General features: G+C 47.2%; 2 protein-coding genes across 4 annotated transcripts in view; both read right to left on the bottom strand.

The window, feature by feature from the left end:
* Positions 1-261: 261 nt before the first annotated feature.
* LOC142829143 (laminin subunit beta-4-like) lies at positions 262-7593 on the bottom strand. Its single transcript, XM_075927336.1, has 5 exons — positions 7463-7593; positions 4407-4545; positions 3933-4109; positions 2113-2266; positions 262-807 (listed from the first exon to the last, which is right to left on the bottom strand). The coding sequence occupies exons 1-5, from the start codon at positions 7579-7581 to the stop codon at positions 668-670; spliced, it is 729 nt and encodes a 242-aa protein (XP_075783451.1). The 5' UTR covers positions 7582-7593; the 3' UTR covers positions 262-667.
* Positions 7535-27293, bottom strand: part of LAMB4 (laminin subunit beta 4) — a 97189-nt gene continuing 77430 nt past the window's right edge. For 2 of the 3 annotated variants that reach the window (XM_014572173.3, XM_075927273.1), the window contains 4 exons: positions 25578-25783; positions 24665-24868; positions 12411-12554; positions 7535-7670 (listed from right to left, as the gene is read on the bottom strand). In XM_014572173.3, the coding sequence (XP_014427659.2) occupies positions 12489-12554; positions 24665-24868; positions 25578-25783 (476 nt within the window). In that variant the 3' untranslated portion in view covers positions 7535-7670; positions 12411-12488. Of the gene's footprint in view, positions 7671-7702; positions 8375-12410; positions 12555-24664; positions 24869-25577; positions 25784-27293 lie in introns of those variants that run through there. The other variant, XM_075927267.1, reaches the window with a different exon arrangement.

Genomic DNA, 27293 nt, shown 5'->3' on the forward strand with positions numbered 1-27293 from the left:
CTTTACAAACCCATGCTGGGTGTCACCTATCACCTTATTATCTTCCAGATAGTTGCAGTTGGATTCCTTAATTATTTGCTCCATTATCTTCCCTGGCACAGAAGTTAAACTGACTGGTCTGTAGTTTCCTGGGTTGTTCTTATTTCCCTTTTAATAGATGGGTACTATCCAATCCTTCTCCAGTCTTCTGGAATCTCCTTCTACTTCTCAACTTCCACACCACCTTGTATCATTTATCACTGCACACACAAAAGGGCCACCGCAAGGACTCTTACAGGCATGAGTGGGGGGTTTGTTGAAAGACCTGGTGATGGAATTGTGGGTTGTCAGTGAGTAACATACCTGGCAGGGAAGAACCTTTGCCGGAGCTTGTTTTCTGTGTTATTCAGATTCTCCCCTTTTCATAAGAGGGCCTAGAGGGCTTACTGCTGGGAGAATGTGGAAGAGTCAGCATGAAAAACAGCTCCAGCTAATGTCTTTATTTTAGTAACAGGTTTTTTCCTAGTTCCATGTAAATTAAACTGGACTAAAATCAGATGATTCCATGTATCTAAGCACACAGCTCTGTCCTAGCAGAATATAGCCATTCAATTATGAAAAGTTCAGAAAATGGTAAAAACAGAGGCTTGAGCCAATTGCCATTTGAGATCGGATGCTTTACCAGGTCTTAACTTTTGCATGAAGCATGTATATTTTCTTGCTCAATAATGTCATTTTTTATGGCTCTGACTTGATCCTCTAGCTGCTTCAGTTGCTCAGCCTTATCTTGTTTAGTCTGATTCAGATCTTGGAGTTTCTTTGCCAGATCTGAAAGAAAAAAGTAACATTTAATGATGCATTTATTGTTGTGCAGATACAACCGGTAGATAAAACACATATGTTCCTTAAAAGGTTTTGAGAGATAACACATATTTCTCCACATTGCAATGACGTGCATTTTTTGTGTGGAGTGTGGACAGAAAAAGAAATACAACTTCCTTCAAGATATTTATTTTTCCAGGTGGGCTTTTATTGTTAGCCATTATGTGCCTGATGGTGGAGACCAGGTCTTAGTCGGCTGGTTTCAGGGGAGGGACCCAAAGGAACAGTGTACTCAGCAGTGTAAATAAAGGCTCTAAATCTGGCACCATACATCTCATACTGCTCTCTTTTATGGGCGTTTTAGGCAAGTCAGTCTATTGGCTTCTATTCAGTTACTCCAGATTTATACCAGGGTTGTTCAGAGGCTCCATGTCTTTGTCATGAAAACATGTGCAATGACTATGAATCAAAGCTGCATTTCTTCATGATGTGTATTCCTAAGATCTGCATCATCATGGTTTTTAGGCATTGGGACTGTGGAAAGCTCAGAGACAACATTTTATTTTTTCCTTAGCGTGTCTTTTCTAAAGTTTATTCCCTCTTGTGCTCTCCTTCTAATCCCCTTTTGGCAGCCAAAAGAATTTACTCCCATGATGGCATTCGCTATTTGGTTATTTTTACAGACTGAACCTGGGAGGAGCAAGCCCCAGGACTGGGCCAGGAGCTGCTCCCATTGCCTCCAGCATCCCACCAGCTTGTCCCAGAGTCTTGATGTTTGCATTTAGTTGTGCTTTATAGATGTGCACCAAATCCAGTCAGGACACAAAGGGCTGATCTTACAAGATACTGAATATCCTCACTTCCCATTGGCTCCTGCAGTGCTTGTTGTATTCCACCCCTCCCTACCCATCCCAAACTTTCACCACTTGAATAACTTGTCCCCAGGCAAATCTGTGGAATCCATGAGAACCAAAGGTGCTTCACACTGGGTAGGATCATGCTCTAGGGCACAATGTTGCGACCAGTGTGCATTTAAATTAGTTCAGTTAAATTATTGCAAAACCCTGTGTGCACACTTGTAAACTGATTTAAGCTTGGCTGATAGCAGTTTAGTTTGTGACAGAAAATGTTCAGGCAGAAGCTAAACAAAGGTTTGAAGCTGTTTGCACCAGTTTAACTGTGGGTTTTAAAACTGATTGGAGATAAGCCAGCGCACTATGTGTGTGTAGACAAAACCTTCAGGTTATATTTCCATCTTTCAGCATTTTCATATATTTTTCAGTGCTGGGCATGGAAATGAAAAGGGAACACCTGTTATTCTTTTCATTTTTTCTTCAGTCTCTTCAGTCAATTTCTCTGCTGCTTCTTTCAGCTGCTTCACTTTCTCTAGTGTTTCTCTTGGAAGGCCTTTTATTTTTATTTTTTCTTGGAGAATGGTGTATTTTCTCTCAAGGTTGGCAAATTCCTGCAGCAACAACAAACAAACAAAAAACCCTCTTTATTTTGTGTAACAATGTGCTCTGTAATTTTATTTGCCCTACAAAACAGAGATTTTTGTATCTCATTTATCGCTCCTCTCTAAATCACACATTATGTTTTTAATTTTTTTAAATCAAAAACTCACTCGGAATAAATACAGGAGACTCTCATGATTCGTGGAATGGCTTATTCCTGGTTCCATCTATTTGGAGGGGAGGTCTCCTGTCCCAGCCTGGGAGGTCAGCAGAGGCTGGGAGCCATGAGGAACTCACCATGGTTCTGGGGAGCTGCAGGGAACTTACTACAGCTGTCAAGAGCCACGGGGAACTCGCTGTGGTTTCTGGAAGCTGCAGTGAGTTCCCCTCGGCTGCATAGAGCCTCAGAAAAATTACTCCAGACAGCTGTGGTGAGTTACCTGTGGCTCCTGACCCCTGTGGTGAATTTGGGAGCTGCAGGGAGAATTTGGAAGCTGCAGGGATGGCGGCTCCCAGTATTCGTGAATTTTGTCATTCATGGTGGTGCCAGGAATGCATCCACCACAAATGATGAGGGTTTCATGTGTGCATTTAATGAAGCCCTGAAATTGTAAAATCCAGTAGTAGTTAAAATAAGAAGATGGATCTGGATAATAAATATAAATTAAGCAGGATTTTAAAAGTTTGTGTTACTCACACTTTATTCCCCTTCATTGGCTTTGTGTTTGTTTCCATTTTAAGACACGAGGGTCAATTCAGTTTTAATGAAATAAACATAGCATCATTTTTACAAATTTGGTCGAATAATATTTACTTTCTGGATCCATTCCCTCCCAGTTTCAGATACTGTGAAGGCTGCAATTTTATTCTGGCTGGATTTCTTGTACAGGCAGTCCCTGGGTTACGTACAAGATAGGGACTGTAGGTTTGTTCTTAAGTTGAATTTGTATGTAAGTCGGAACTGGTACATATTGTAGGGGAAACTCTAGCCAAACATTTCTCCAGAGCTCAGCTTTATTCTCCCACACCTCAGTCCTTTATTCTCAAGCTGAGGTGTCTGCTGAAAAAAGCCGCTCCGCGTCTCCCTGGTCTGCTGGGGGGTGGGGGCGCTAGCTTCGCGTCTCCCTGGTCTGCTGAAGGGAAGCAGCTAGTGCGGGGTTGCCTCACCCCGTTTGTAAGTAGGGATCTGATGTAAGTCGGATCCATGTAACCCAGGGACTGCCTGTAGTGTGGAAGCTCATTCAACACATGCTTTTGCTTTTGATCTGTGACTGTTTGTAGTCCATACAGAGAATTCTGGAAATGTTCTACCTAGCTCAGTGGGTACTTGAGAATTTGAGCTATATTGAGCATCAAGGGGAAAACCCAAAACAGTATTCTCTGAAGAGAAGCATGTCGAATACAAGGGACAAGACTGACACCTTCGCTCACAGTGAGTAGTACTTTGCCCTTGTGCTTAAACTGATGTAAGTAAACAGGACTTATTTGTTGGTCAAGTTACAATGGAAAGAAAACGCTTCTGATTCTGTGCAACTCTAAACAGCATGGCAAAATGGAAAGTTTAAATAGATCTTGGAAGGTACAAACATGCATCTTTACACTTTTCATTCAACAATAGTGCAAAAAGTGGGAAGGACGGTGATTTCCTTTCTTGAATAAGTGACAGAAATACATTACATTAACTGTGTTCATAGCTTGATTTTGTGCCTCTTCTGCATCTACTTTTGCATTTGCAACCTGGTTCCTGTTCGTCAGCATTTTCCTCTGCAGCAGGGCAATTTCATCTTCTAGCTCAGACTGTTTTTCTGAAAAGTCCTTTAGTTCATCAGTTGTCTTAGTTGCTTTATTCTCAGCCTGTAGGAAAACAACGAGAAGGCCATACTCCCTTCATGCAATATATAACTAACCAGCACACTCACCACTGAAAGGGTATTAAGGGGAAAAGATAAATCCCTTTGAAATTGAAACTGATGTTACATCTGGGCCAAAATCGGTTCTCGTTTACACTGATATAAATGTACAGTGTCTTTGAGATCTTTCCATCACAATCTAGGTTTTAGAAACAGGGCTATGATTTAAGTGAATTGCAAAGATCATAACATCTCACAATAAATAGATGATCTACGAAAATCATTGTCTACATAGAGATACCTGTGAGATTTTTGCTTTAATTTCTTGTATCGCTTTATTTAACTTTATGAAGGTGTCTTTGGTTTGCCCTTTAGTGCTTTCCACTTCCTTCAGGTTATTTAGCATTTCATCAACAGCTGGCAGAGCCTTTGCTGCTTTCCTAAAATAAAAGTAAAGAGTGGTATAATGTTGTAATGTGTAAACCCCATAAAAGGCATAGCCTCAAATCCCTGTATACCCCCAAACCTAGAAATGCATTACTAGTCCTCTGCTTCCTTGAGCCCAGCATTCACCAGCAATTCCAAAGAATCTAGAACTTCAGGTCCCAAGGGATGGGAAGCAACCCATCAACAAGAGGAATCACCATTGGCTTGTTTATTTAAAAAGTGCAGTTTGGAGTGTGGTGCGGCAGGCTGGCTAATGCTGTGCTACCATTCAGGAGGCAGAGGAGCCGAGTGCATTTTCCTCTTCCCCACATATCGCCAGTCAGACCTCCCAATGAACGAGGTCTCAGACAAAGTGAAGAGCTTCCTTGGGTTGGCGATGGTGTTTGGCTACTTCTGCAGGCAGAGCACAGCTAAGATATACAGGCAGTCCCCGGGTTACATGGATCTGACTTACATCGGATCTCTACTTACAAACGAGGTGAGGCAACCCCGCACTAGCTGCTTCCCCCCAGCAGACCAGGGAGACGCGAAGCTAGCGCCCTCCTCCCCAGCAGATGAGGGAGACACAGAGCGGCTTTTCTCAGCAGACACCTCAGCTTGAGAATAAAGGACTGAGGTGTGGGAGAATAAAGCTGAGCTCTGGAGAAATGTTTGGCTAGAGTTTCCCCTACAATATGTACCAGTTCCGACTTACATACAAATTCAACTTAAGAACAAACCTACAGTCCCTATCTTGTACGTAACCCGGGGACTGCCCGTAGTAGAAATGGATACCCAGATCTTCAAAGCTTTTTACAGATGGGACCTCCCTGGTCCAGGGCCTGAGCGGTTCTGAACCACAGAGTTTTCCAGACCAGGAGAGGTCAAGGCTCCCCTCCTGGCTGTCCACCCTGATCCTCTCCCCCCCCCCCCCCCGGCCCCACTGCCCCCAGACGTTTCCCTCCTGGGATGGGGGTTATGCTGGAGGCGCCAGGCCCACAGCCGGGGCTGTGCTCCCCACTGGTCCTGGCCAGGGTTGCATTCCTGGGTGCCGCCAGCCCCGTTGCCGGAGGAGTAACGGTAGTTTGAATTAGGAGCTTTAATTTGAACTACCTAGCCCGTGTTGCGTGTAGCCGCGGGCAGGGGGTTCGAACTACCAGGCATTTAAAAATGGCGGTGCCTGGGAACATGCAAATGAAGCCCGGGATATTTTGAACTAGGGTGGCTAGCGTAGACATACCCTGAGAGTGTCTGGGCCTTTGATGGTTTATACCACTAGTCTCCAAGGGTATGTCTACACTACCCCCCTAGTTCGTACTAGCCGGCATTTAAAAATGGCGCCGGCCGGCTTTATGCAAATGAAGTCCGGGAAATTCAAATCCCAGGCTTCATTTGCAACTCCGTATAACTACATAACCCCCTCTAGTTCGAACTGGGGGGTAGTGTAGATATACCCCAAGATCACTTTTCCACAAGATCACTTTTCCAATTTAAGTACAATGTAAGATCTACCTCAAACCCAAATACCCTTGCCCCACTTCCTTCCCGCCCTTTCTTTGAGGCCTTGCCCCTGCTCCACCCCTTCTACAAGGCCTGCTCACTCCTAACCCCCTTCTCCCCCATCCTCACTTTTGTTTTGGGCAAAGAGGTTTGGAGTGTGGGAGGGGCCCTGGGCTTAGCCCAGGGTTGGGAGTTGGGGTCCAGGAGGGGTTTCAGGGTACAAGCTCTGGGTATGAGTTTGGGTGCAGCGGGACTCACGCCTGGGGCAGGAGGTTGGGTATAGGAGGAGGTTCAGGGCTAGGACAGGGGTTCAAGAAGCAGGCTCTGGCTGGGCACCATTTAACTGAGATGACTTCCGGGTGGTGGAGCAGTGGAGTTAAGGCAGGCTTACTCCTGCCCTGGCCCTGCACCACTCCTGAAAGCAGCTGGCATGTACAGCAGTGGCTCCATGGCGCCATGTGCTGCCCCCTCATCTACAGGCACTGAGCCCACAGCTTCTACTGGCCATGGTTCCCCATTACTGATCAATGGAAGCTGCAGGAGTGGTGTCTGCAGGCAAGGACACATATGGAGACCTCCTGCTCTGCCTTTCTCAGGGATGCAGGGACGTGCCAACCACACCCAGGAGCAGCAATTACCACAGGAATAATGACTCCAGCCACGACAGGTTAGGCATGTTAGAACTCACTCCTCAAATAATTCAATTTAAGTGTGAGAGAAATGAAAATTATGAAATGCACAGACCAGTTAAAAACCCAAAATACCACACTTTGCAAGCAGTAAAAGAAGTAACAACAACCTCCCATGTATGTGCTGGGTTAGGAGATGAGCGTGAAGGACAGTTGGTGTTTGTGAGAATGACAAGAGACACACACACAATGTGTGCGAGTGACAGAGATTTACATTGCCAAGCTCCCGCCATCCTCTTCTCTCTGTGTGGAGATAGGGTACAGGAGTGTGAGGGAGGAGGGACACCCTGACATCAGTGTCCCTTTCTTCTCCCTCCCCCACTCTGCACAGCAAGAAGGAGGCTCCCAGGGGGGCAACTCCAAGGCAGAGGGCCGGAGCAGCATGACAGTAGGGGGAGGGGCAACTGAAGTGCCAGCGTTTGATAGCTTCCTGGCCAAACCAGTCAGGATCACCTGTCAGAGACTCCATGATCTACCAGTAGATCCCGATCTACTAGTTGGTGACCACTGGTTTACACAGAGCTTTGCCTGGTGAAAAAGGTATCAGATCATTAGCACTGGAGAGAGGCCTCAGTGCAAATGAAAAGTAGGAATCTGCAACAGTGTATGCCCTGAATTTTATCTGCTGTGAAGCCTTTCCATGTGCTGGCTGTCATCTTGAGTGACCTCATTAATGAATTTGACCTTGGAATGTGCGTTGCAATTTCACTGAGATTTATCACATCAGTTAGAAAATACTCACTCAGCTTGCTTTGCTTCCATCAGAAGTTTTTGAGCTTCTTTTCTTTGTTTATTTAATGTGTTCACATTCATTTCATAGTCCTCACAGTGTGTTACAAGGTTCCTGTTTTTATCAAGCATCTCTATTAGCTCTTGAGGATTCTGTGGCAGGTTTACGTCTAGAATGTGCTTTGCAACCTTCTCTATGTCTTCTGGAGGTGCACTTTCATCTTTAACAGAGTATAGAACATAATAAGCAGAGTCGGCCCGTCCATAGGATGGTTCAGGGTGGTTGTCCTGGGCCCCATGCTTTGGGGCACTGCAGAGAGACTTGGAGCCTGGGCAGGGCAAGGACTGGCAGCAACACCTCTGGCCCCACTCCTCTCTGCCCCAACCCTACTTCAGGGAGATGTGGAGCCTGTGCAGTACGGGGCCCAGCGGAAGTTCTACCAGCCCCACTCCACTTTGCCTCCCCGGCTCCCAGAGGACGGGAACAGGGCAGAATGGAAGTGGGATGGGAAGAAGCAGGGCAGGGACTTGGGGAAAAGGGTGGAGTGGGGATGGGGCTTGGGGTGGAGAGGAGTGATGTTCCAGGCCCTGCACCTCCCTAGGGACGGCCCTGATAATAAACTGCACCTTTCTGCACAGTAACATTTAAACATTAGAATGGAGTCACATATGCTGAATTATGTCTGCTAATAAAGCTGACAAACACAGAAATAGGGGGCAGTTGCTCTCACTTGATTTCAAGGTGCTGCAAATCTGTTGTCAGAGCAGGAAAAGAAGGATTTGAGCCCACTTTGAACTGGTGTAATTAAAATTCAGGTGTAAAACTCAGTTCCCAGAGGGTTCTAAATCATTGTTGTAGCCACATGCATCACAGGATATTCCAGAGACAAGGTGAGTTTGGCAATATCTTTTACTGATCCAGCTTCTGTTGGTCCAATAAAAATCATTAAAACTAATGTTAAAAATATACATAATACACAGGTTTAAAAAAGAGTGTTCGTACATCTGGGTGTAGTGTTTACATTATCCACAAAAATAAAGTTTGTTTTGAAAGTCATAAGGTATTTATATTACATAATCAGCAATAATCCAAATTCAGGGGGCTAAATGTTATTACAGTTTAGATATTAGTGTCCAAGTATTTGGGTACTTTTCATGAAAAGTTATACAGAAAGTTAGTTGCAGAAAGCAAATATATCAAGAAGGGCCACTAGGATGATCCGAGGAATGGAAAACCTGTCTTATGAAAGGAGACTCAAGGAGCTTGGCTTGTTTACTTTAACCAAAAGAAGGCTGAGGGGGGACATGATTGCACTTTTTAAATATATTAGAGGGATAAATACCAGGGAGGGAGAGGAATTATTTAAGTTTAATACCAATGTGGACACAAGAACAAATGGATATAAGCTGGCTAGTAGGAAGTTTAGACTTGAGATTAGACGAAGGTTTCTAACCATTAGAGGAGTGAGGTTCTGGAACGGCCTTCCAAGGGAAGTAGTGGGGGCAAAAGATCTATCTGGTTTTAAGATTAAACTAGATGGGTTTATGAAGGGGATGGTTTGATGAGATAACAGGATCTTGGTATCTAATTGACCATTCATTATCAGTGGTAAATAGGTCAATGGAGGGATGATAGGAGTTACTATAGAGAACTTTCTGGGTGTCTGGCTGATGAGTCTTGCCCACATGCTCAGGGTTTAGCTGATCGCCATATTTGGGGTCGGGAAGGAATTTTCCTCCAGGGTAGATTGGCAGAGGTCCTGGAGGTTTTTCGCCTTCCTCTGTAGCATGGGGTACAGATCACAGCTAGAGGATTCTCTGCAACTTGGGGTCTTCAAAGTATTTGAAGGCTTCAATATCTGAGATATAGATGAGAGGATTATTCTAGGAGGGGTGGGTGAGATTTTGTGGCCTGCACTGTGCAGGGGGTCAGACTAGATGATCATAATGGTCCCTTCTGACCTTAAAGTCTATGAGTCTATGACTCTATGAGTGAAGATTGTCCCTCAGTAATTGAGAATTTAGGGCACATTTAATAGTATGTGTACACTTGCCCCTAGTTCAAACTAGGGATGCAAATGTAGGCATTCGAAATAGTCAACGAAGCGGGGATTTAAATATCCCGCGCTTCATTAGCATGATCTTGCCGGTGCGTTACTCCGATCAACAGCTGTTTCAAAAGTGAAGGTGCGTGCCGGGATGCGTTAGTTTGAACCAAACCCCTCAGGAGTAACGTTAGTTTGAACCAAGGGGTTTGGTTCAAACTAACACGTCTCGGCACACACTTTCACTTTCGAAACAGCTGGTGATCGGAGTAATGCACCGGCAAGATCATGCTAATGAAGCGCGGGATATTTAAATCCCCGCTTCATTGACTATTTCAAATGCATACGTTTGCATCCCTAGTTCAAACTAGGGGGCAAGTGTAGACATACCCTAAATTATGCAGCGCTCATTTCAGCTCCTACCTACCAGATCAAAGGGACACTGAAGTGAGTGTTGTGTGAACGTAGCCTCTATGTTTAGAAGGTGGCTTTACAACACCTATCCAATAGTTAATAAGTAAGACTGGGTGGAAAAAAGCCAACTTTGTCACAAAACAAAAGCTACTATATATAGCAGTGCTCAGTGTTGCTGAGTTAGCAGTGCCATAGGCACCTTTACTGTTGCATTTCCTGCCTTTTTAAATGGTAAGAAAAAACAATTCTAAATGATTTGTTTGCTATGAAATAAACTGTTGCTATGAAATAAACTAAATCCACAAATCACTAGGACCTATGCATGTTATGTTTGATAAGTAAGGGTATGTCTACACTACCACCCTAGTTCGAACTAGGGTGGTAATGTAGGCAACCGGAGTTGCAAATGAAGCCCGGGATTTGAATTTCCCGGTCTTCATTTGCATCTCGCCGGGCGCCGCCATTTTTAAATGTCCGCTAGTGTGGACTCCGTGCCGCACGGCTACACGTGGCACGGACTAGGTAGTTCGGACTAGGCTTCCTATCGTAACGAGGAGTAACGGTAGTTCGGAATAGGAAGCCTAGTCCGAACTACCTAGTCCGTGCCACGTGTAGCCGTACGGCACGGAGTCCACACTAGCGGACATTTAAAAATGGCGGCGCCCGGCGAGATGCAAATGAAGACCGGGAAATTCAAATCCCGGGCTTCATTTGCAACTCTGGTTGCCTACATTACCACCCTAGTTCGAACTAGGGTGGTAGTGTAGACATACCCTAACTTAGTTGTCTCATTGCAAAGGAAGGCTCTGTTCCCAGCTCTCACGCCACCACAGTTGGCTGGATACTACAGGCAGTCCTCGGGTTACGTACAAGATAGGGACTGTAGGTTTGTTCTTAAGTTTCAAGGGACTGATCAGTTTCAACAGCGGCTGAATCTGGATGCCAGTTCTGACTTACATACAGATTCAACTTAAGAACCCCAGGTGTCCCCAAGTCAGCTGCTGCTGAAACTGATCAGCGGATGATTCCAGGAAGCCGGGGGCAGAGCAACTCTGCCTCGGGCTTCCTGTAGTCAACTGCTGGTCAGTTTCAGCAGTGGCTGACTTGGGGACGCCTGGGGCAGAGCAGCTGGGGTGCTGCTGGGTTGCTCCAGTAGCGCCGCTCCTCGGTGCTACTGGAGCAACCCAGCAGCACCCCAGCTGCTCTGCCCCAGGCGTCCTGATTCAGCCGCTGCTGAAACTGACCAGCAGCGGCTGAATCAGGACGCCTGGGGCAGAGCAGCTGGGGTGCTGCCGGGTTGGTCCAGTAGCGCCTAGGAGCGGCGCTGCGGGACCAACCCAGCAGCGCCCCAGCTACTCTACCCCAGGCGTCGTGGGCAGAAAAGCCTGGTCTGCTGCGGGGGAAGGGGCACTAGCTGCGCCCCCCCCCCTCCCCAGCTGACCAGGGAGACGCGGAGCAAAGCCGCGGAGGACGCCTGCAGCGGGACAGCCCAGATGCGCCGCGGCTGTCCCGCTGCGGGCGGCCTCCGAGGCTTTGCTCCCTGTCCACCTGGTCTGACCAGCAGACCAGGGAGACGGGGAGCAGCTTTTCTCGCCCCAGAGGACGCGGGCGGCGGGACTGCGGCTCATTTGGGCGTCCCGCCGCTCCCGTCCTCCAGGGCGAGAAAAGCCCCGTTTGTAACTGCGGATCCGACATAAGTCGGATCCACGTAACTCGGGGACTGCCTGTACTGGATTCCCAATCTCAAAAGTTCAAAAACTGCAAGTCAAGAATCCAAAATCACAAGATTGCTTAAAAATCCCAAGAAATCAATAAAGCTGTTTTTGGGTTTGGTTTTTTAAAATTTGCCATCTGGCTTTGGGGAGGGAGGTGTTCTGATTTTTTTTATTTGGTTAGTTGAACCTTTTGGATTCACCTTTTCCCCACAACAATAAGGGCTGGAAACTTTCTTTTAAATTCAGGGCTGGAGGAAAGGTATCCCTTTAAGTCCTGATGTCTGCAGGCCTATAAAGGGAAGGCTGAATGTACCTTCTACCCTCAGCTGGCAGCCCATCACTCCCCACATGGTCATCCCCATAGAGAACCTTCTTCATGGGAAATGCTCTAGAGCTTACAAGCATGGCTGGACCAACAGTTAGTATAATTTATCCTTTCAGTGGTGCCTGAATTGTGTAAGGCCGTAACCAATGGGATTACTTGCCAGCCCATTAATAAGTCGTTAAAGAGCTGGAATGTAATAGATCTCTGGGAAATAGTTCAAAATGGATATGCCATGAGAGGGAGAGCTGTGTGAAACAACATCACTGAAAGAGTTTGATCAAGTCTGAAACTAGACAGCAAATCTGATGCATGTGTGCAGAGTGGCTGTTAAACACGGAAGTGCCCATGCATTTGGGGTGGGGGGTGGGGCATCATATTACAGAGTAGAGGGGTAAATGCCATATGATACTGAAATGCACTAAGGAAGCAGGATTCAAAGAAAAACTTTCCTTGTATATTTACCTAACAAAAAGTTTTTCACTTTTCTGATGAATTCTTTTGCATTCTCTCTGTCAATTTCAGTTTGATTCTTTGCATTCTCTAGTTTCCCGTGTAACTGTGAGCCTTTTGTTTTGGTGTCTTCTGCCATTTTTTAATGCTTTCAATCTGGAAATATATTTAAATATAGAGTTATTCTTGTCAGGGTTTAAATTCCATTGTGTGGCAAGCTCAGCTCCCATCTGAATGTATTAAAACAATACTTATAAAAGACTCCAGGCTAGATTCTTTTCATGTTAAACTTAGTGGGCATTATAGCAGTGATTTCATTTGGACTTATACCAAAAACTCTTCCTTCCATTTTCAAAGACTGTAAAACAATGAGTATCTTGAAGGCAGAAAATGCCTACTGTTAAAAACTAAAATGCTCACTCTTAAAACAATATAGTCATTCAGGTTGAAGGAGGGAATTGGCTTGTGAGTTGCATGTTGGCTAGTTTTTGGCATGCAGTTTGCTGCTTGTTTCAGCCTGTAGTTTCTTTTTTGATCAACTGACAGCATGCAGGTGCAAGAGGGGATGGGTGGAGGTAAAGGGGTGCACAGCGGGCATTCCACAGTCCCAGAACCCAAATTGCACACCAGGGGGATGCAGTCACATAGAATGTTGGGGTTTAGGAATTGGCTTGTTTTGGCCTTGTTCTGAAACTGGATTCACTTGATTTTTTTGGTTTATAATGTTGGGTGCTTATTTGTAGCATATGAATGTTGGCAAGCTACTCTTCTACTTTCAGTGTTAAAATTATTACATTTATTATTAAAATTATTACATAAAGGATGGTGCCAAGGCCAGTAGATTTCAAATGTACTTTTAAAAGTTGCATGTTTCCATTAATACTTTATTAATAATCATGTAGGGCTTGTTTACTCTTAAACTGCTTCAGCAGTACAAGTAAACTGCTATAACACTTCAGTGAAGACACTACCTATGCTGCTAATGGGAGAGATTCTCCTGTCAGGAAGTTATTCCGCCTCCTCCAAAAGGCAGTAGCTAGTATATAGAACTTCCATCCACTTAGTCCAGTCTGCACTGGGGTTTAGGTTGGGATAATTAATTTCCTGGTGTAGACCAAGCCTCAGTAGACAGTGTCATGATTATGAGGGTTAGCCAACAGCCTGGGGATTAAGGGGTTAACTACACCTAGCCAGGTGGAGTGACCAGTAGGAATGTAGGTGGGACTTTCAAACTGGGACAAAGGAATTTGGTTTTTTTTCCTTTCTCCCTTTTGTCTCTCTGGGGGAGTTCTCTGCAGCTACAGAGAGGGACAAGCATATCTCTCTCTTTCCAAGACACCATTCTTCATTTTCTGTACGTAGGGTAAAGTTTAGGTAGTTTCATTAGGCTTTATTGTTTTAAGGGTTGAGTATGGGATCTGATGTCTGGCACTGTTTAAAAGATGTTTTGGCTTTTCTTTGTAACTAAGGGTATGTCTACACTACAGCGCTAGTTCGAACTAACTTAGTTCGAATTATTTAATTCTAACTAAGCTAATTCGAACTAACGCGTCTAGAACTAAAAACTAGTTCGAATTAGCGTTTTGCTAATTCGAACTAGCAAGTCCACATTGAGTGGACTCTGAACAGGGCTTAAGGATGGCCGGAAGCAGTGCCGGCAGGGCATCAGAGGAGGACTTAGAGTGTGGAGATGCTGTCTCAGGCTAGCCGAGGGCTGCGCTTAAAGGGTCCCGACCCCCACCCCGGACACACAGTTCTAAGGGGTGCCCCGCTTGCAAAGAAGTTCTGGCTTGGAGTGCCCGGAGTACCCATACTGGGCACATCACACCACTCGGCCATCAGCCCGGCTGCACTTGCCGCAGGCTGCCATCTGGGGAGAGGGGGCAATCGGGGGGCTGCAGGAGAGCTTCCACCTCCAGAAGCCCGCAGAGCCAGCCCAGTCCTCCCCATCGGGGGCTCGTACCCCATTCCTCCCTCACCTCCTTCCACTTACCCTTCCCTAGCCCCCCTTCTTATTGATGTACAAAATAAAGATAACGTTTCTTCCAACATTGACTCTGTCTTTATTGAACAAAACTGGGGGAGACTGGGAAAAGGAGGTGGGAGAGGGGAAGAGAAAGGCTGGGAGAGGGGAGGGCAACTAACATGATCAGGGGTTGGGAACAGGTCCCAGATGAAGAGAGGCTACAGAGACTGGGACTGTTCAGCTTAGAAAAGAGGAGACGGAGGGGGGACAGGATAGAGGTCTCTAAAAGCATGGGTTGGGTGGAGAGGGTGCATACAGAAAAGTTCTTCATGAGTTCCCATAAAGAAGGATTAGAGGACACCAAAGGAAAGGAATGGGTAGCAGGCTTCAAACTAGTAAGAGAAAGTTGTTCTTCTTCACAAAGCAAATAGTTAACCTGCGGAACTCCTTGCTGCAGGAGGCTGTGAAGGCTACAACTAGAACAGAGTTGAAAGGGAAGTGAGATCAAGTCATGGAGGTTGGGTCCATGGAGTAGTCTTAGCCAGGGGGTAGGAGTGGTGTCCCTGCCCAAAGTTTGTGGAAGGCTGGAGAGGGATGGCACGAGACAAATGGCTTGGTCACTGTCTTCGGTCCATCCCCTCCAGGGTCCCTAGTGTTGGCCGCTGTCGGCAGACAGGCTACTGGGCTAGATGGACCTTTGGTCTGACCCAGGACGGCCATTGTAAGCTCAGGGCTCAGGGTCGGGGGTCTCAGTGGACCCCCTTGATTCTCTTGCACACCTGCTCCTGGGTGGCCAGGCTGGCAGCTCTCCTGCCCTAGACGGCCACTTTCCTGTGCTTAGCGCGGAGATCGTGGATGAGGTCCACGATGTCCGCACTAGCCCAGGAAGGTGCCCGCCTCTTGCGGTCCAGGGCAAGCTCCCGGGAGCCGCCAGCCTGGTCCCGGGAAGAGGGGGTGGGCTGGGGGACATCGGGTGGGTGGCTCTGTGCCGTGCCAGGTGCAGGGTCTGCTAGCTAGGTGCTGGCAGGCTTGCACCTGGCACGGGCACCGTAGCCAGCCCGTGCCCCTTTAAGGGATCCGGGGCCAGGAGGGGGGCATAGAGTTTCCCTGGTGTTGGCCAGAGTGGCCACCAGGGAAACCTGGGGAGGGCTAGCCTCCCACTAGTTCGAATTAAGGGGCTACACACCCCTTAATTCGAACTAGTAAGTTCGAACTAGGCTTAATCCTCGTAAAATGAGGTTTTCCTAGTTCGAACTAAGCGCTCCGCTAGTTCGATTCAAATTTGAACTAGCGGAGCGCTAGTGTAGCGGCTATGAATGTTAGTTCGAACTAACGTCCGTTAGTTCGAACTAACATTGTAGTGTAGACATACCCTAGGTTCTAGGCCCATGGAGTTTCTCCATGAGTATATTTTATTATCTTCCTAGCTAGTCATTATGCTTGCAACAGGAATATTGTTGTAATAATAAAAGTTCTTTCTTTTCTTTTTATTAACCTGGCATTGGTTAATTGTGTGCCCTGATTTTTATTTTAGGGATGAGATTTCCCAAATGATCTTTCCCCTGATTTCTTTAGCAACATTTGGGTGGTGGCAGCGGAAGTTTTATTCCCAAGATCTAGGTTTTTAAGATTTTGGGGGAAGTTTTATACCAAAGCCTGGTAGATAAGGTTTTGGGGTACACTTACTGGCCCCCACTTCTGCATTTATCATGCCAGAGTGGGGAAGGAGCCATGACAGACAGCATTTTTATTATAGCTATATTTCAACAGCTTTTTAAATAGCAAAACAGGTGTTTGTTTTGCTAGAGGTTATACTGTGCTTTGGCAAAACTTCTATGCACTAGTTCTCTGCAATCCAAGGAAAGAGTGCTTCATATGCTTCAAACTTGGTGGGAGACAGTTTGTTTTAGGGGATGTCAATATGCTGTCTTGTATATCCCAGCCTCCCTGCCTCCCTCCCCAGCTCTCTCATTCACACACACACATATGCATGCACACGCGCACGCCCACCCACACACACACACACACCCTGCCTCTGTGTTCAACAGTACAAGTATTTCATCTGACTGGTTTGCTCTGTGTCCCAAAGCAATCAGCACAGCATGCAGACTGTCCCAAAGGAACTCAGAAAGAGAATATATGCACATGCCAAACAAAGAGCAGAGGGGACTTGAACAGTTATGGGCCATTTCCGGAGGCCAGTCAGAATGTAGCAAACAATTCAAGCATCCACACTGGCCTCTCAGCAGTGTATCCTGAGCACAGCAAGCTCTACACTTCTTGTTGAGGTGGTTTACCTAGAGCACAGCAACTGCCAAGTTAGTGTACACTAAGTGCCTTGCCAGTGTCAACACTTTGGGAGTTGCAGCATTGGGAGCAGATTTACTGCACAGTAACTTGCCAGTGTAGACTTGGACACAGCTAGGAGTACAATTTAGTTTTCCTGACTCCCAGTCTTGTGCTTTAGCTGGTAGGTAACATTTCCTCCCTGATGTAAAAGGGCATGCTAGGATAAAAGAGGGAGATGTTTGATTTAGAATCCAAGGACAGCACATCAAATATTTGGCCCATTGATGTTGACACTGTAGTATTGTAGCCAGGTGTTGGCCCTAGATTGTTAGAGAGACAAGGTGGATGAGGTAATATCTTCTACTTGACTAACTTCTGTTGGTTAGAGAGACAAGTGTTTAAGCATACAGTGCTGTTCTTCATGGCTAGGAAAGGTGTTCCGAGTGTCACAGCTAAATGCAAGGTGTGACAGATTGTTTTCCATAACTAATTAACACATACTATGAGGAATCATTCAAAGTAAAGTGACCCATAAACAACTCTGCAGTCATCAGAAAAAAAGGGAGAGTTATTGGGTTATGGACTGTTGTAATAAATCATAAATCTAGTTTCGGCTGATTTGATGGTGGTTGGTTTTCGGGGACTGCATAACTGTTGTTCTCCTGCTTCAGGAGGTAACCGAGTTAGTCTGTACAGGATAAACTAAATAACCAACAAATGGTCTGGTAGCACTTCATGGACTAGCAAAACAAGATGGTATCATGAGCTTTTGTGGACACAACCCACTTCTTCAGATGACAGTGGAGAGAGTGTCGGAGATGTGATATGCCAAAGCGGTACCATTGTATTCCCAACCATTATGACTACATTAACAAAGCCAACTGACAACTCTCCACCATCTACTACAGTGGTGGGTGACCTACGGCCCGCAGGGCTTCTATCTGCAGCCCGCACGCCTCTTGTCTGCCACCCTCCTTCATGTGCCTCTCTCACACTGGAGCCCTGTACTTCCTCCTCCTCCTCCTCCCCATCCCTCCCAGCACTTTCAGAGTGCTATTGTCTCTGCTCCTCCCTCTCTCTCCCAGAGCTTGAATGCTGTGAATCAGCAGTTTACTGCTGTTTGAGCTCTGGGAGAGAGGGGGAGGAGTAGGGACATAGCCCGAAGCATCAGATTCATGGCTTCTGAAAGTGCTGAGAGGTCAGGGGAGGAGTAAGAAGTGCAGGGCTCCAGTGCATGAGAGCTGCGTAGTGAAGAGGGTAGAGAGGGGGTACGCAGGCTGCAGGTGGAACCCCAGTGGGCCCCGGGCTGCAGGTTGCCCATCACTAGTCATGCAGCCCACTGAGATGAAGGAGGGCCACTCACACATAGGGATGTTAAATTTAGATTAATGGGCTAATTGAATAGTTGATGCAATTTGCATAGACTATTCGATTAGTCGATAGGGTGCTTCCGCCTTTGAAGTGTAGCAACAGCCACAGGCAAAAGTGCTGCAGGGAGCATGGGGCCAGTGGGGCACGCAAGCAGTCCCTCGCTGGCCCCGTGCTTCCTGCAGTATTTCAAAGTAGCAGTGCTGCGTGAGTCCCCAGCTGACTCCAGGCTCCATGTGGCGCTGCCACGTTGAAGCACCCTCCTCTTGCCCCCTCCCCTTGCTGCCTCTTTTTTATAGAGGCAGCAAGGGGGGGAGAAGCAACTAGTCGATTCATTCACATCCCTAGTCATGCAGCCCACTCACTAATGTTGGATATTCATCGCTAATTTACTATAAAGAACTCAAAAACCACCCCAGGCCACAAGTCACACAGAAATGTAAAGATATAACCAAATATTTTTCTAAACAACTCCCAGAGAAACTCTACAACTTCATCCCCCATGACCACATCCCAGGACCTGTACATGCTTGCTGAGATACACAAAAATCATATCTGGCCTTGACACTTTTACTGAAGGAATATCAGGACTCATCAAAACCATCCTCAAATCACTCACTACATAAAGGGCTGGCCAGTTTCCTCCAGGACACACCTGACTTCCTCCCAAACCTCTGCGACATTAACAATTTCCCTTGCAAACATCATTGTTCCCATAGATGTCACCTTCCTACACACAACATCCCTTAGGGTATGTCTACACTACAGCACTAATTCGAACTAACTTAATTCGAATTAGTTAATTCGAACTAAGCTATTTTGAATTAGTGCATCTAGACTTAAAAACTAATTTGAATTAGCGTTTTGCTAATTCGAACTAGCGCATCCACACTGATTGGACACTGGGTCACATTTAAGGGCAGCTGAAACCAGTTCCGGCAGGGCATCAGGTCAGTAGTTGCTTTGTGTGGCTGCTGTCTGAGGATATCTGAGGCTCATGCTTAAAGGGATCCCCCCTGGACAGCTGGTTCTCAGCTTTTCCGCTTGCTTGCCTACCTCACCAAGGGACAGAAGAGTGTTTTTCTCTCTGCTTGCCTGTGTCAGTGCTTCCCACTGGGGACGCCGCCACAGTTGGCACCATGGAGTCAGAGCTCACGCTGGGCATGCTGCTCCAGTTTTTGGACTTGCTGCTGCAAGCCTGCCAGCAATGGGTGGAGGCTGCCTTGCACCGTCTGGTGCACATCAGCCCCCTGCCTCTCCCCCTGGCTTCCCTGGGGGTTGTGGAGGAGCGGCAGCAGAGCCTGGATACCAGAGTGCCCCACTGCATCTGGACACCAGCAGCGACTGGTGGGACCGCATCATCCTGGAGCGCCGGGGAGACTAACAGTGGACCCAGAACTTTAGGATGAAGAAGGACACCTTCCTGGAGCTCTGCGAGTGGCTCGCCCCTGCTCTGCGGTGACGGGACACTCGCATGAGGCCTGCCATCCCTCTCCAGAAGCGTGTGGCCATCAACCTCTGGAAGCTCTCCACGCCGGACAGCTACCGATCCATTGGGAACCAGTTCAGCATAGGGAGATCCACCGTCGGAGCAGTGCTCATGCAGGAACGGCACCCACCAGCCACTTTGGGCGTGGGGGGACTGCAAGGAGGGGATGGGCCGCCCCAGGGAAAAAGGGGGCGGGGGGAAGGAGGCGAAAGTGACCTGCACTGGAGGGCTTGGTCTGTCCCGGCCGTACTACACACTGCCCATGGGGGTTGCTTCCGGGAGTGGGGCGCGGGGCAGTGCCAGGGAACAAACACTCCCAGCCACCCGGGCGCCCCAGTGATTCACGGTTTGCTATGTCTCTCTGCAGATGGTCAAGGCCATCAACTGGGTGCTGCTCTGCAGGGTGGTCCGCCTCGCCGACCTGGACATGGTCATCCGGGGGTTCGGCGCCCTCGGCTTCCCCAACTGCAGGGGGGCCATTGATGGGACGCACATCCCCATCTGTGCCCCGGAACACCAGGCCTCCCAATATATCAGCCGCAAGGGGTACTTCTCCGTCCTCCTGCAGGCCGTGTGTGACCACCGGGGCCAGTTCATGGACATTAATGTGGGCTGGTCCGGCAAGGCACATGATGCCAGGGTGTTCCGGAACTCCTCCGTGTGCCAGAGGCTGCAGGCCGGGACCTTCTTCCCCGACCGCCACATCAGGGTCGGGGATGTGGACATGCCCATCTGCCTGGTGGGGGATGCGGCCTACCCCCTACAGCCCTGGCTGATGAAGCCCTACACGGGGCACCTCAACCCCTCCCAGCAGGCCTTCAATGGCAGGCTCACCCAGGCTCGCATCGTGGTCGAGGGGGCCTTTGGCCAACTGAAAGCACGATTTAGGTGCCTCCTCACCTGCCTCAACCTCGCAGAGCACAACATCCCTCCCGTGGTGGCAGCATGTTGTGTGCTGCACAATTTATGCAAATGGAAGGGGGAGGCTTTCCTGTCGAGGCTGAGCGCATGGCTGGCCAGTACATGCAGTCCTGCACAGCCGCCGTCCGGGAGGCCCAGCGGGGGGCCTTCCTGATCCGTGAAGCTCTGCTGGAGAGCTTCCAGGTGGAGGAGAAGGACTGAACTCTCCCTGAATGCCCCACTGGGGCCTTTTTCCACCTTCACCTCCTTACCCTTTCCCCTCCCTAACCCTCCTTCCTAATGTCAAATAAAGGCGCCTGTTTTGCCAACAAAAATCTCTTTTTATTTTACATAACTGGGGTGGGGAGAGGGTGGAGTGAGGGTGGGAGAGAGGAGGGGGAAACCTGGGAGCTGGAAGGGGGTGGAAGGGTAGGAAGGGAAGGGAAAGCTCAGGATTGGGGGTCCTGCTGGCTCTCCCATCTTGCACCACTGCAGGTGCGGGGAGTGGATGTGGAGGGTGGGGCAGGAGGGATGGGAGGTGCAGAGGAAGCGGGAGGTGAGAGAAGGAGCGAGAGCTGGGGCGGCCGCAGGTGCTGGAGCAGGAGGAGGCAGGAACCTGTCCACCAGGGTCTGGAGGTGACCTCTGAGGGCATGGCTCTGCTCCTCCAGCACTTCCAAGCTCCGCTGCCCCAGCCGCAGATCCTCCCAGACCCAGTGCTCCTGGATGCGGATCTGGTGCTCCAGTAGCCGCAGGTGCCACTGCTGCTAGTCCTCCAGGTTCCTGGTGTGCCTGCTGGCCCGGGTGTGGGTGGCTGTTGCAGGCGGAGTGGTGCTCTCTGCAGTCCCAGGTGCTGCGGCTGTGGTGAAACAAGAGCAGTGTCAGTTCTCCCTGGGGACACAGTGAGTGAAACCCGGCCCCCCTCTGCAAAGCGAGGTTGGCGTGTGGGAAACGGGCCAGGGCCCCTGCCTGACACTCAGCTGCTGCTCCATGGTGAGCAAAGCCCAGGCGCATGGTCCCTGGGCTCCCTCTCCCCCCACACCCTTCATACACATAAGGGGAGCATGATGGCACTCACATGTGGAGCCCTCCCCGGCCTCGGACGACACAGCTGATGTGCTCTGTGGGGTGACTCGGGGGTCCTGGATACTGGGCAGACTCCCTGCAGGCTCCTGGCTCTTGATGTCCTCCTCCTCCTCCGTGTCCAAGACGGGTCCCTCTGCCCCAGGGTTGATCAACACCCGGGGGGTCATGCACTGCGTGAGCCTCCAGAATGTGGTCCAGGGCCTCGAAGTGAGGGCATGCCTCCGAGTCGGCCCCTGTCTGGGAGGCCCTGGAGTAGGCCTGCCGCAGGTCCTTGATCTTGCAGCGGATATGCTCCCGGGTCCGCATGTGGCCTCTGGTGGCCAGGCTGTCAGCCATGTGGCTATAGACGGCCGCGTTCCTGTGGCTAGTGCAGAGATTGTGGACATTGGAGGACTCCCCCCAAACCTCAATGAGGTCCATGATCTCCGCACTAGACCAGGCGGGCACCCGCCTCTTGTGGCCCCGGGCAGCCTGATCCTGGGAAGAGGTGGAGGGCTGGGTGGCAGCGGGTGGCTGGCTCATGTCGTGCCAGGTGCAGGGTCTACTGGCTGGGTGCTGGCAGGCTTGCAACTGGCACAAGCACTGTAGCCAGACCGTGGCCCTTTAAGGGTTCCGGGGCCAGGAGAGGGGCAGACGAGTTTCCCTGGTTGTGCCCAGAGTGGCCACCAGGGCAAGCTGGGTAGGGCTAGCCTCCCACTAGTTTGAATTAAGTGGCTACACAGCCCTTAATTCGAACTACTTAATTCGAACTAGGCGTTAGTCCTCATAGAATGAGGTTTACCTAGTTCGAATTAAGCGCTCCGCTAGTTTGAATTAAGTTCGAACTAGCAGTTTGCATGTATAGACACTATGAAAGTTAATTCAAACTAACGGCTGTTAGTTTGAATTAACTTTGTAGTGTAGACATACCCTTATAGTGATAGCATGCATTTCCGCCTCTGTCAAATGTCTACAAACAATGGACAACACTCTGCAATCCACCCCAAACACATCTCTTAACCCATCCATTTAATCCTTATCCATAACATTTTCATGTTCAACAACAAATACTGTGTCCAAACCATGGGAACAGCCATGGGCATTAGGATGGCACCTCAATATGCCAATCTTTAAATGGGTGACCTTGAGGAAGAATTTCTGAAAACACCATGAGCCCTATGATATACTTGAGGTACAGCTTACTGTATATTTTAGAAATGTGTGTCTGTCCATCTGTCCGTCCGAGAGTTCATTTGTTCAAGAATTCCTTCTAAATGGTAAGAGCTAGGACCACCAAATTTGGTATGCAGCTTCCTTTTATCATAACTTAAAGCAAGGTCAGGGTTTAGTTGTGCCAGGATAATGGGATATGCCTGGAATTTGACTGTTTCTCAGAAAATGGAAAGGGAGGGGTCTGGTAAGAGGAACAGTTATACTGTAAAAAGACAGCAGGGGGCAAGCAAGGGGCAAGAGATGGGCACCAGGACAGCTAAAACCCCATTAGATCAGCAGTGGGCAGCGGTGGAGAAAGAAACAGCTATCTACTATATATTTCAGACAGTTTGTGTATTTGTGCATCCGTTTGTCTGTGTGTCTGTTTGCCCCCCAGCCCCTCCCCTGGCTGTGCCCAATGCCCCTGTAAGTGTGGAAAGCCCCACCTCAGAGCAATGATTTAAATGAAGAAAAACAAAAATTATTTGAGTTAAGGACCTGAGCAATGCTGGGTAAATCTTCTAGTCAATTATACTTTCATCCTTTGGACAAGTGACCTAAATTCTCATATAGATTTCCACCACAATTGTAACAACTACCACCTATGAAATACTCTCTAGAACACCCCTACACCAGCATCAACTTCTTGGACTCCATGTTCAGCTTCACCAATGTAACTCAACAGACAACTTTATACAAAAACCTTGTGGATCATCCTGCTTACCTTTGCAGATGTAGTAATCGCCCCAAACACATCAAGAAATCTGTTATCTACAGCTGGGCACTCAGATACCACCGAATATACTCCAAAGACAAAGTCTAGGACACAGATCTTAGCACATTTAAAAATTCCTTCACCAAACAAGGATACTTCACAAAAGAAGTAGATCACTTCAGGGCATGGGCCACCCAAATACCTCAAAAGAACTTGCTTCAATACAGAAAAAAGAAAAAAAAAACTTTTGACTATGCACACCTAGTTGTCACCTGCCACTCCACATTGGAAGCCATATGGTACATTATTAAATTATTACAACCCATCTCAACTGGGAGCATATCCTGAAATAAATCTTTCCCAACCTCTCTTCTGGCCTTCAAACATCATCTCAGCTCATCATCACAAGGAAGTTTCACACAGACCAGGGCCCTCCAACTAAGAGCAGCACCAGATTCTGCCATAAAACAGATGAAAAACCTGGACACATCTGTCCGTTGCTGTAATGATCAGTATCCCACAACACACTTTTCATGATCCGACACATGCCTATCACAACATGTGCTGTACCTCATCCCGTAGATTCAACGTCTTGATAACAGCTCCATGGGTAAAAATGGACAGTCACTACGCTCTTGAATGAATTCACACAGAAGAACGATGAAACACAAAAACACTGCATCACCTGTGAGTGAACTTTTTTCACAAAGTGATCACTTTATATCTGACTTCTCAGTCCTTGTCCTCAAAGGAAATCTTCACAACATCTTCAAAAGACGATCATGGAGCTTAAATTCATAATTTTGCTAGACACTAAAAATCAGTTTCTTAATAGAGACACTGAATGTATGGCTTAGTATAACAATCTATAAACCATTTATCCCCATTTTTGTCCTATGCCTGCAGAGGTGTTAGTGGCTCACTTCAGTCTGAATCCTCTTTCACAATATGTGTTAACTTCTTATACTAAAGAATCTGTTTCACTTTGTACTTAGCTGTAACACTTACGTGCCTTTCCCAGCTCTGATGGAGAGCTTGGTGTAGCTCAAAAGCTTGTCTCATTCTCCCACAAATGTTGGTCCCATAAAAAATATTATCTGACCTACTTTGTCTCTCTAATTTGACATTATCCCTTTTATAGTAATTGTGCAATAACCTTCTTGACATCATAATTTTGATTAGGCATATTCTTTGTCTTAATTGCTACATCATATTTAGCTACCAAATTATTTCATAGAATACACTAGTTTCACTTATACAGTACCTGATTTTCATACTCTTGTAGTTGTCTAGTCAAATTATCTAAAAAGATGTCAGCCTCTTCAGCCTTCTCGACTGCGTTTGTAGAAAAAGAAAGAGTTCCATTACAGTTTTGGCCACCACACTGTTTGTTTCTATAGCTCTTTCGACATGAAACACCACCACAAGGTGTTATAACACATGGCAGTTTTCTTGGAAGCCCACAAATCTGCAATAAAAACATATTAATGATAAGAAGCAAGACATGATGAGCTTTCCATGTTTCTGAAATGTAATACAGTAGCACATAAGAATATTTGGCATGTATAATGGCTCTTTTCTACTAAAGAATCTTAAAATACTTTACAAAATAAACCACCCCTGAGATGAAACCACCTCTGGGATAGTGGGCAGTGAGCCAACTGACAAACAGCCAATGACACACTATATGATGGTTGACATAAATGTAGCTATGCTGGGGAAAGCATAAGGATCTTGCGCAAAAAGGGGATTTTGCGCAAAACGGCCACCGCCACACTGCTTGTTTTTGCACAAAAATCCCTTGCGCAAAAATGGCTCAGAATAGATTATGCAAATGAAGCGTGACAAAATGCTAATTTGTGCTTCATTTGTATTGCCTCTTCTGGCAAAAGCCGTAGTGTAGACAAAGCCCATGGGTCCTAGCATCTAGGTATCTGCGTGATCCTGGAAATCTACACTGCTATAAAATAATGCCACAGTTTGAGTCCTGTGAGCCTGAGTCAGCTGGCATGGGTCAACCATGGGTGTCTAACTGCAGTGCAGCCATACCCTGAGATCTCCTTTTCCAGATTTAAAAGTATTATAAACATTCATTTAAAAAAGAATGCTGATTGGCAACAGCAAAAGCATATATTTCATTTATTTCTAGTTTAAAAATAAAAGCTATAACACTTTACCTTTTCATTCAGTTTTTGGATATCTGGAGTCTTGAACATCCTAAGCTGCAACAAGGTACAGTTTTCTTTTGAGGTTTGATTATCTGACATGGCAAGTATTTCTTCCCTGCTGTTTTCTGAGTATTTTATCATGGGGATAGCTTCACTGATTTTCTCTTCAGCAGATGATGACATTTGGTAATACTTCCTGATGTTATTGATGACATCTATACAAGGAGAAATAGCATTTAGTATACGAGAGGAAAACAATATTTGTATTATACCTAACACATTCAATGAGTTTTTAATCAAGCTGCAAAGCCAGAGCTGGAATGTTAATTTAATGAGTATGAATCAGTTGTGAATTATCATTTTAAGGAACATAAAATGTTTGTATCTTTCCAGCAACTCGATTTAACTACTATAATATTGACATGTTCCAGTCTGCCAGCCAAATGAATAGTTAGGAAAAGATCTATATATTACAAACCCTGTTTTGTGGATCTTGTGCAAAGCCAGACATGTGGGGTCCCATTCCCCACTCATTATTCAGGCTTTCTAACCTCACCCTTGCCACATTGCACAACTCTGCGATGGTGCTGGCACCAAGCTGAGGATGGATAGGGGAAAAGAGAAAACAGCTGACTAGAGAGGAAGGGTCATGAGAGAGTTGGCAGTGCTTATTGCTAGAGTTGTCAGATACTTGATGGCAGAGCCAATAGATGCACAGGGCCATGACTCAGTATGCAATATAAACCTGAGACCTCGGGTATGGGTGTTTTATAAGAATGCCTGACTATTGGTCTCCAAAAGGTTGAAAAAGTGAAAGGGACACAGAATCTGACCAAATTACATAAATCAAGGACCTACTTATCATTTTGCATCTTAGCCCCGTTTTGAGTAAGTTCCTCCAGTTCTATGGATTGTTTTGAGAAAATCTGTGCAAGACTTGAAAAATGCAATTTGAAGTTTGAGGAATTCTTAATTTTCTGCTCCTACCTCTGCTCTGCTGCCATCTCTAGCCAGCCCCATTGTGGGGCTGGGGTGTGCTACTTCCCATCATGGCAGTGATGGCAGCAGAGCAGAGCAGGCTGCTGCTTCACTCTGCTTCCCCCTGTAAGTGCGGGAGGGCCCCACCCCTGCTGCTGGCCCCAGCCTGCCCAGGGCCTCATGGGCTAACCTGAGGATTGAGGACCATCTGGTTCACAGGACAATTGGGGTAGCTATCTCAGGGTCCCCCAAAGCATGGGGGCAGGGCGGCCATCGGAACCATCCTATGAATGGGGTGGTGCTGCACACACCTCCCCCGGCCCACAGGACTGTCGTGGCCGTGGCCGGAGCTAGCAGCCTGAAGGCACTCTAGCCCTGCTGCACTGTCGGTGGTGGCGGTAGGAATAGTACCACACTGTGCTGAGCCACTAATGCACCGGCGTGAATGGAGGAATCGAGCACAAAGGTGTGTGGCAGAGTGGATCAGTTCAGAGAAGCTGTGCATCTTAATTAGTTGTTTTCTTTCCTTCAGCTTTATTATCCCTCTGTTTCATTCTTTTAATATTATTTAGCTCCATTTTATTCCTATTGAAATAAAACAGAATGAAACTTTGACTTTAGAGAAGTGCTGGTATTTGCTTCACATACAGCACACAGCACATTAACTAATCAAATAATCACAATACCAAGGCCTATTTGAATGTACACATATTCTATACACTGGGATTTACAGCTTTCTCACAGTAC

The sequence above is a fragment of the Pelodiscus sinensis genome, chromosome 1 (genome assembly GCF_049634645.1).
Source record: "Pelodiscus sinensis isolate JC-2024 chromosome 1, ASM4963464v1, whole genome shotgun sequence".
Classification (NCBI taxonomy): domain Eukaryota; kingdom Metazoa; phylum Chordata; order Testudines; family Trionychidae; genus Pelodiscus; species Pelodiscus sinensis.

Bases quoted from the DNA above. Each gene is read 5' to 3' on its own strand.
- LOC142829143 (XM_075927336.1), bottom strand. From the start codon at position 7,581: ATGCTTGATAAAAACAGGAACCTTGTAACACACTGTGAGGACTATGAA. The intron at 4,110-4,406 runs GTATCTCTATGT...GTTTTCCTACAG, and splicing joins TTAAAGCAAAAATCTCACAG to GCTGAGAATAAAGCAACTAA. The intron at 2,267-3,932 runs GTAATGTATTTC...TTGTTGCTGCAG, and splicing joins AAGCTATGAACACAGTTAAT to GAATTTGCCAACCTTGAGAG.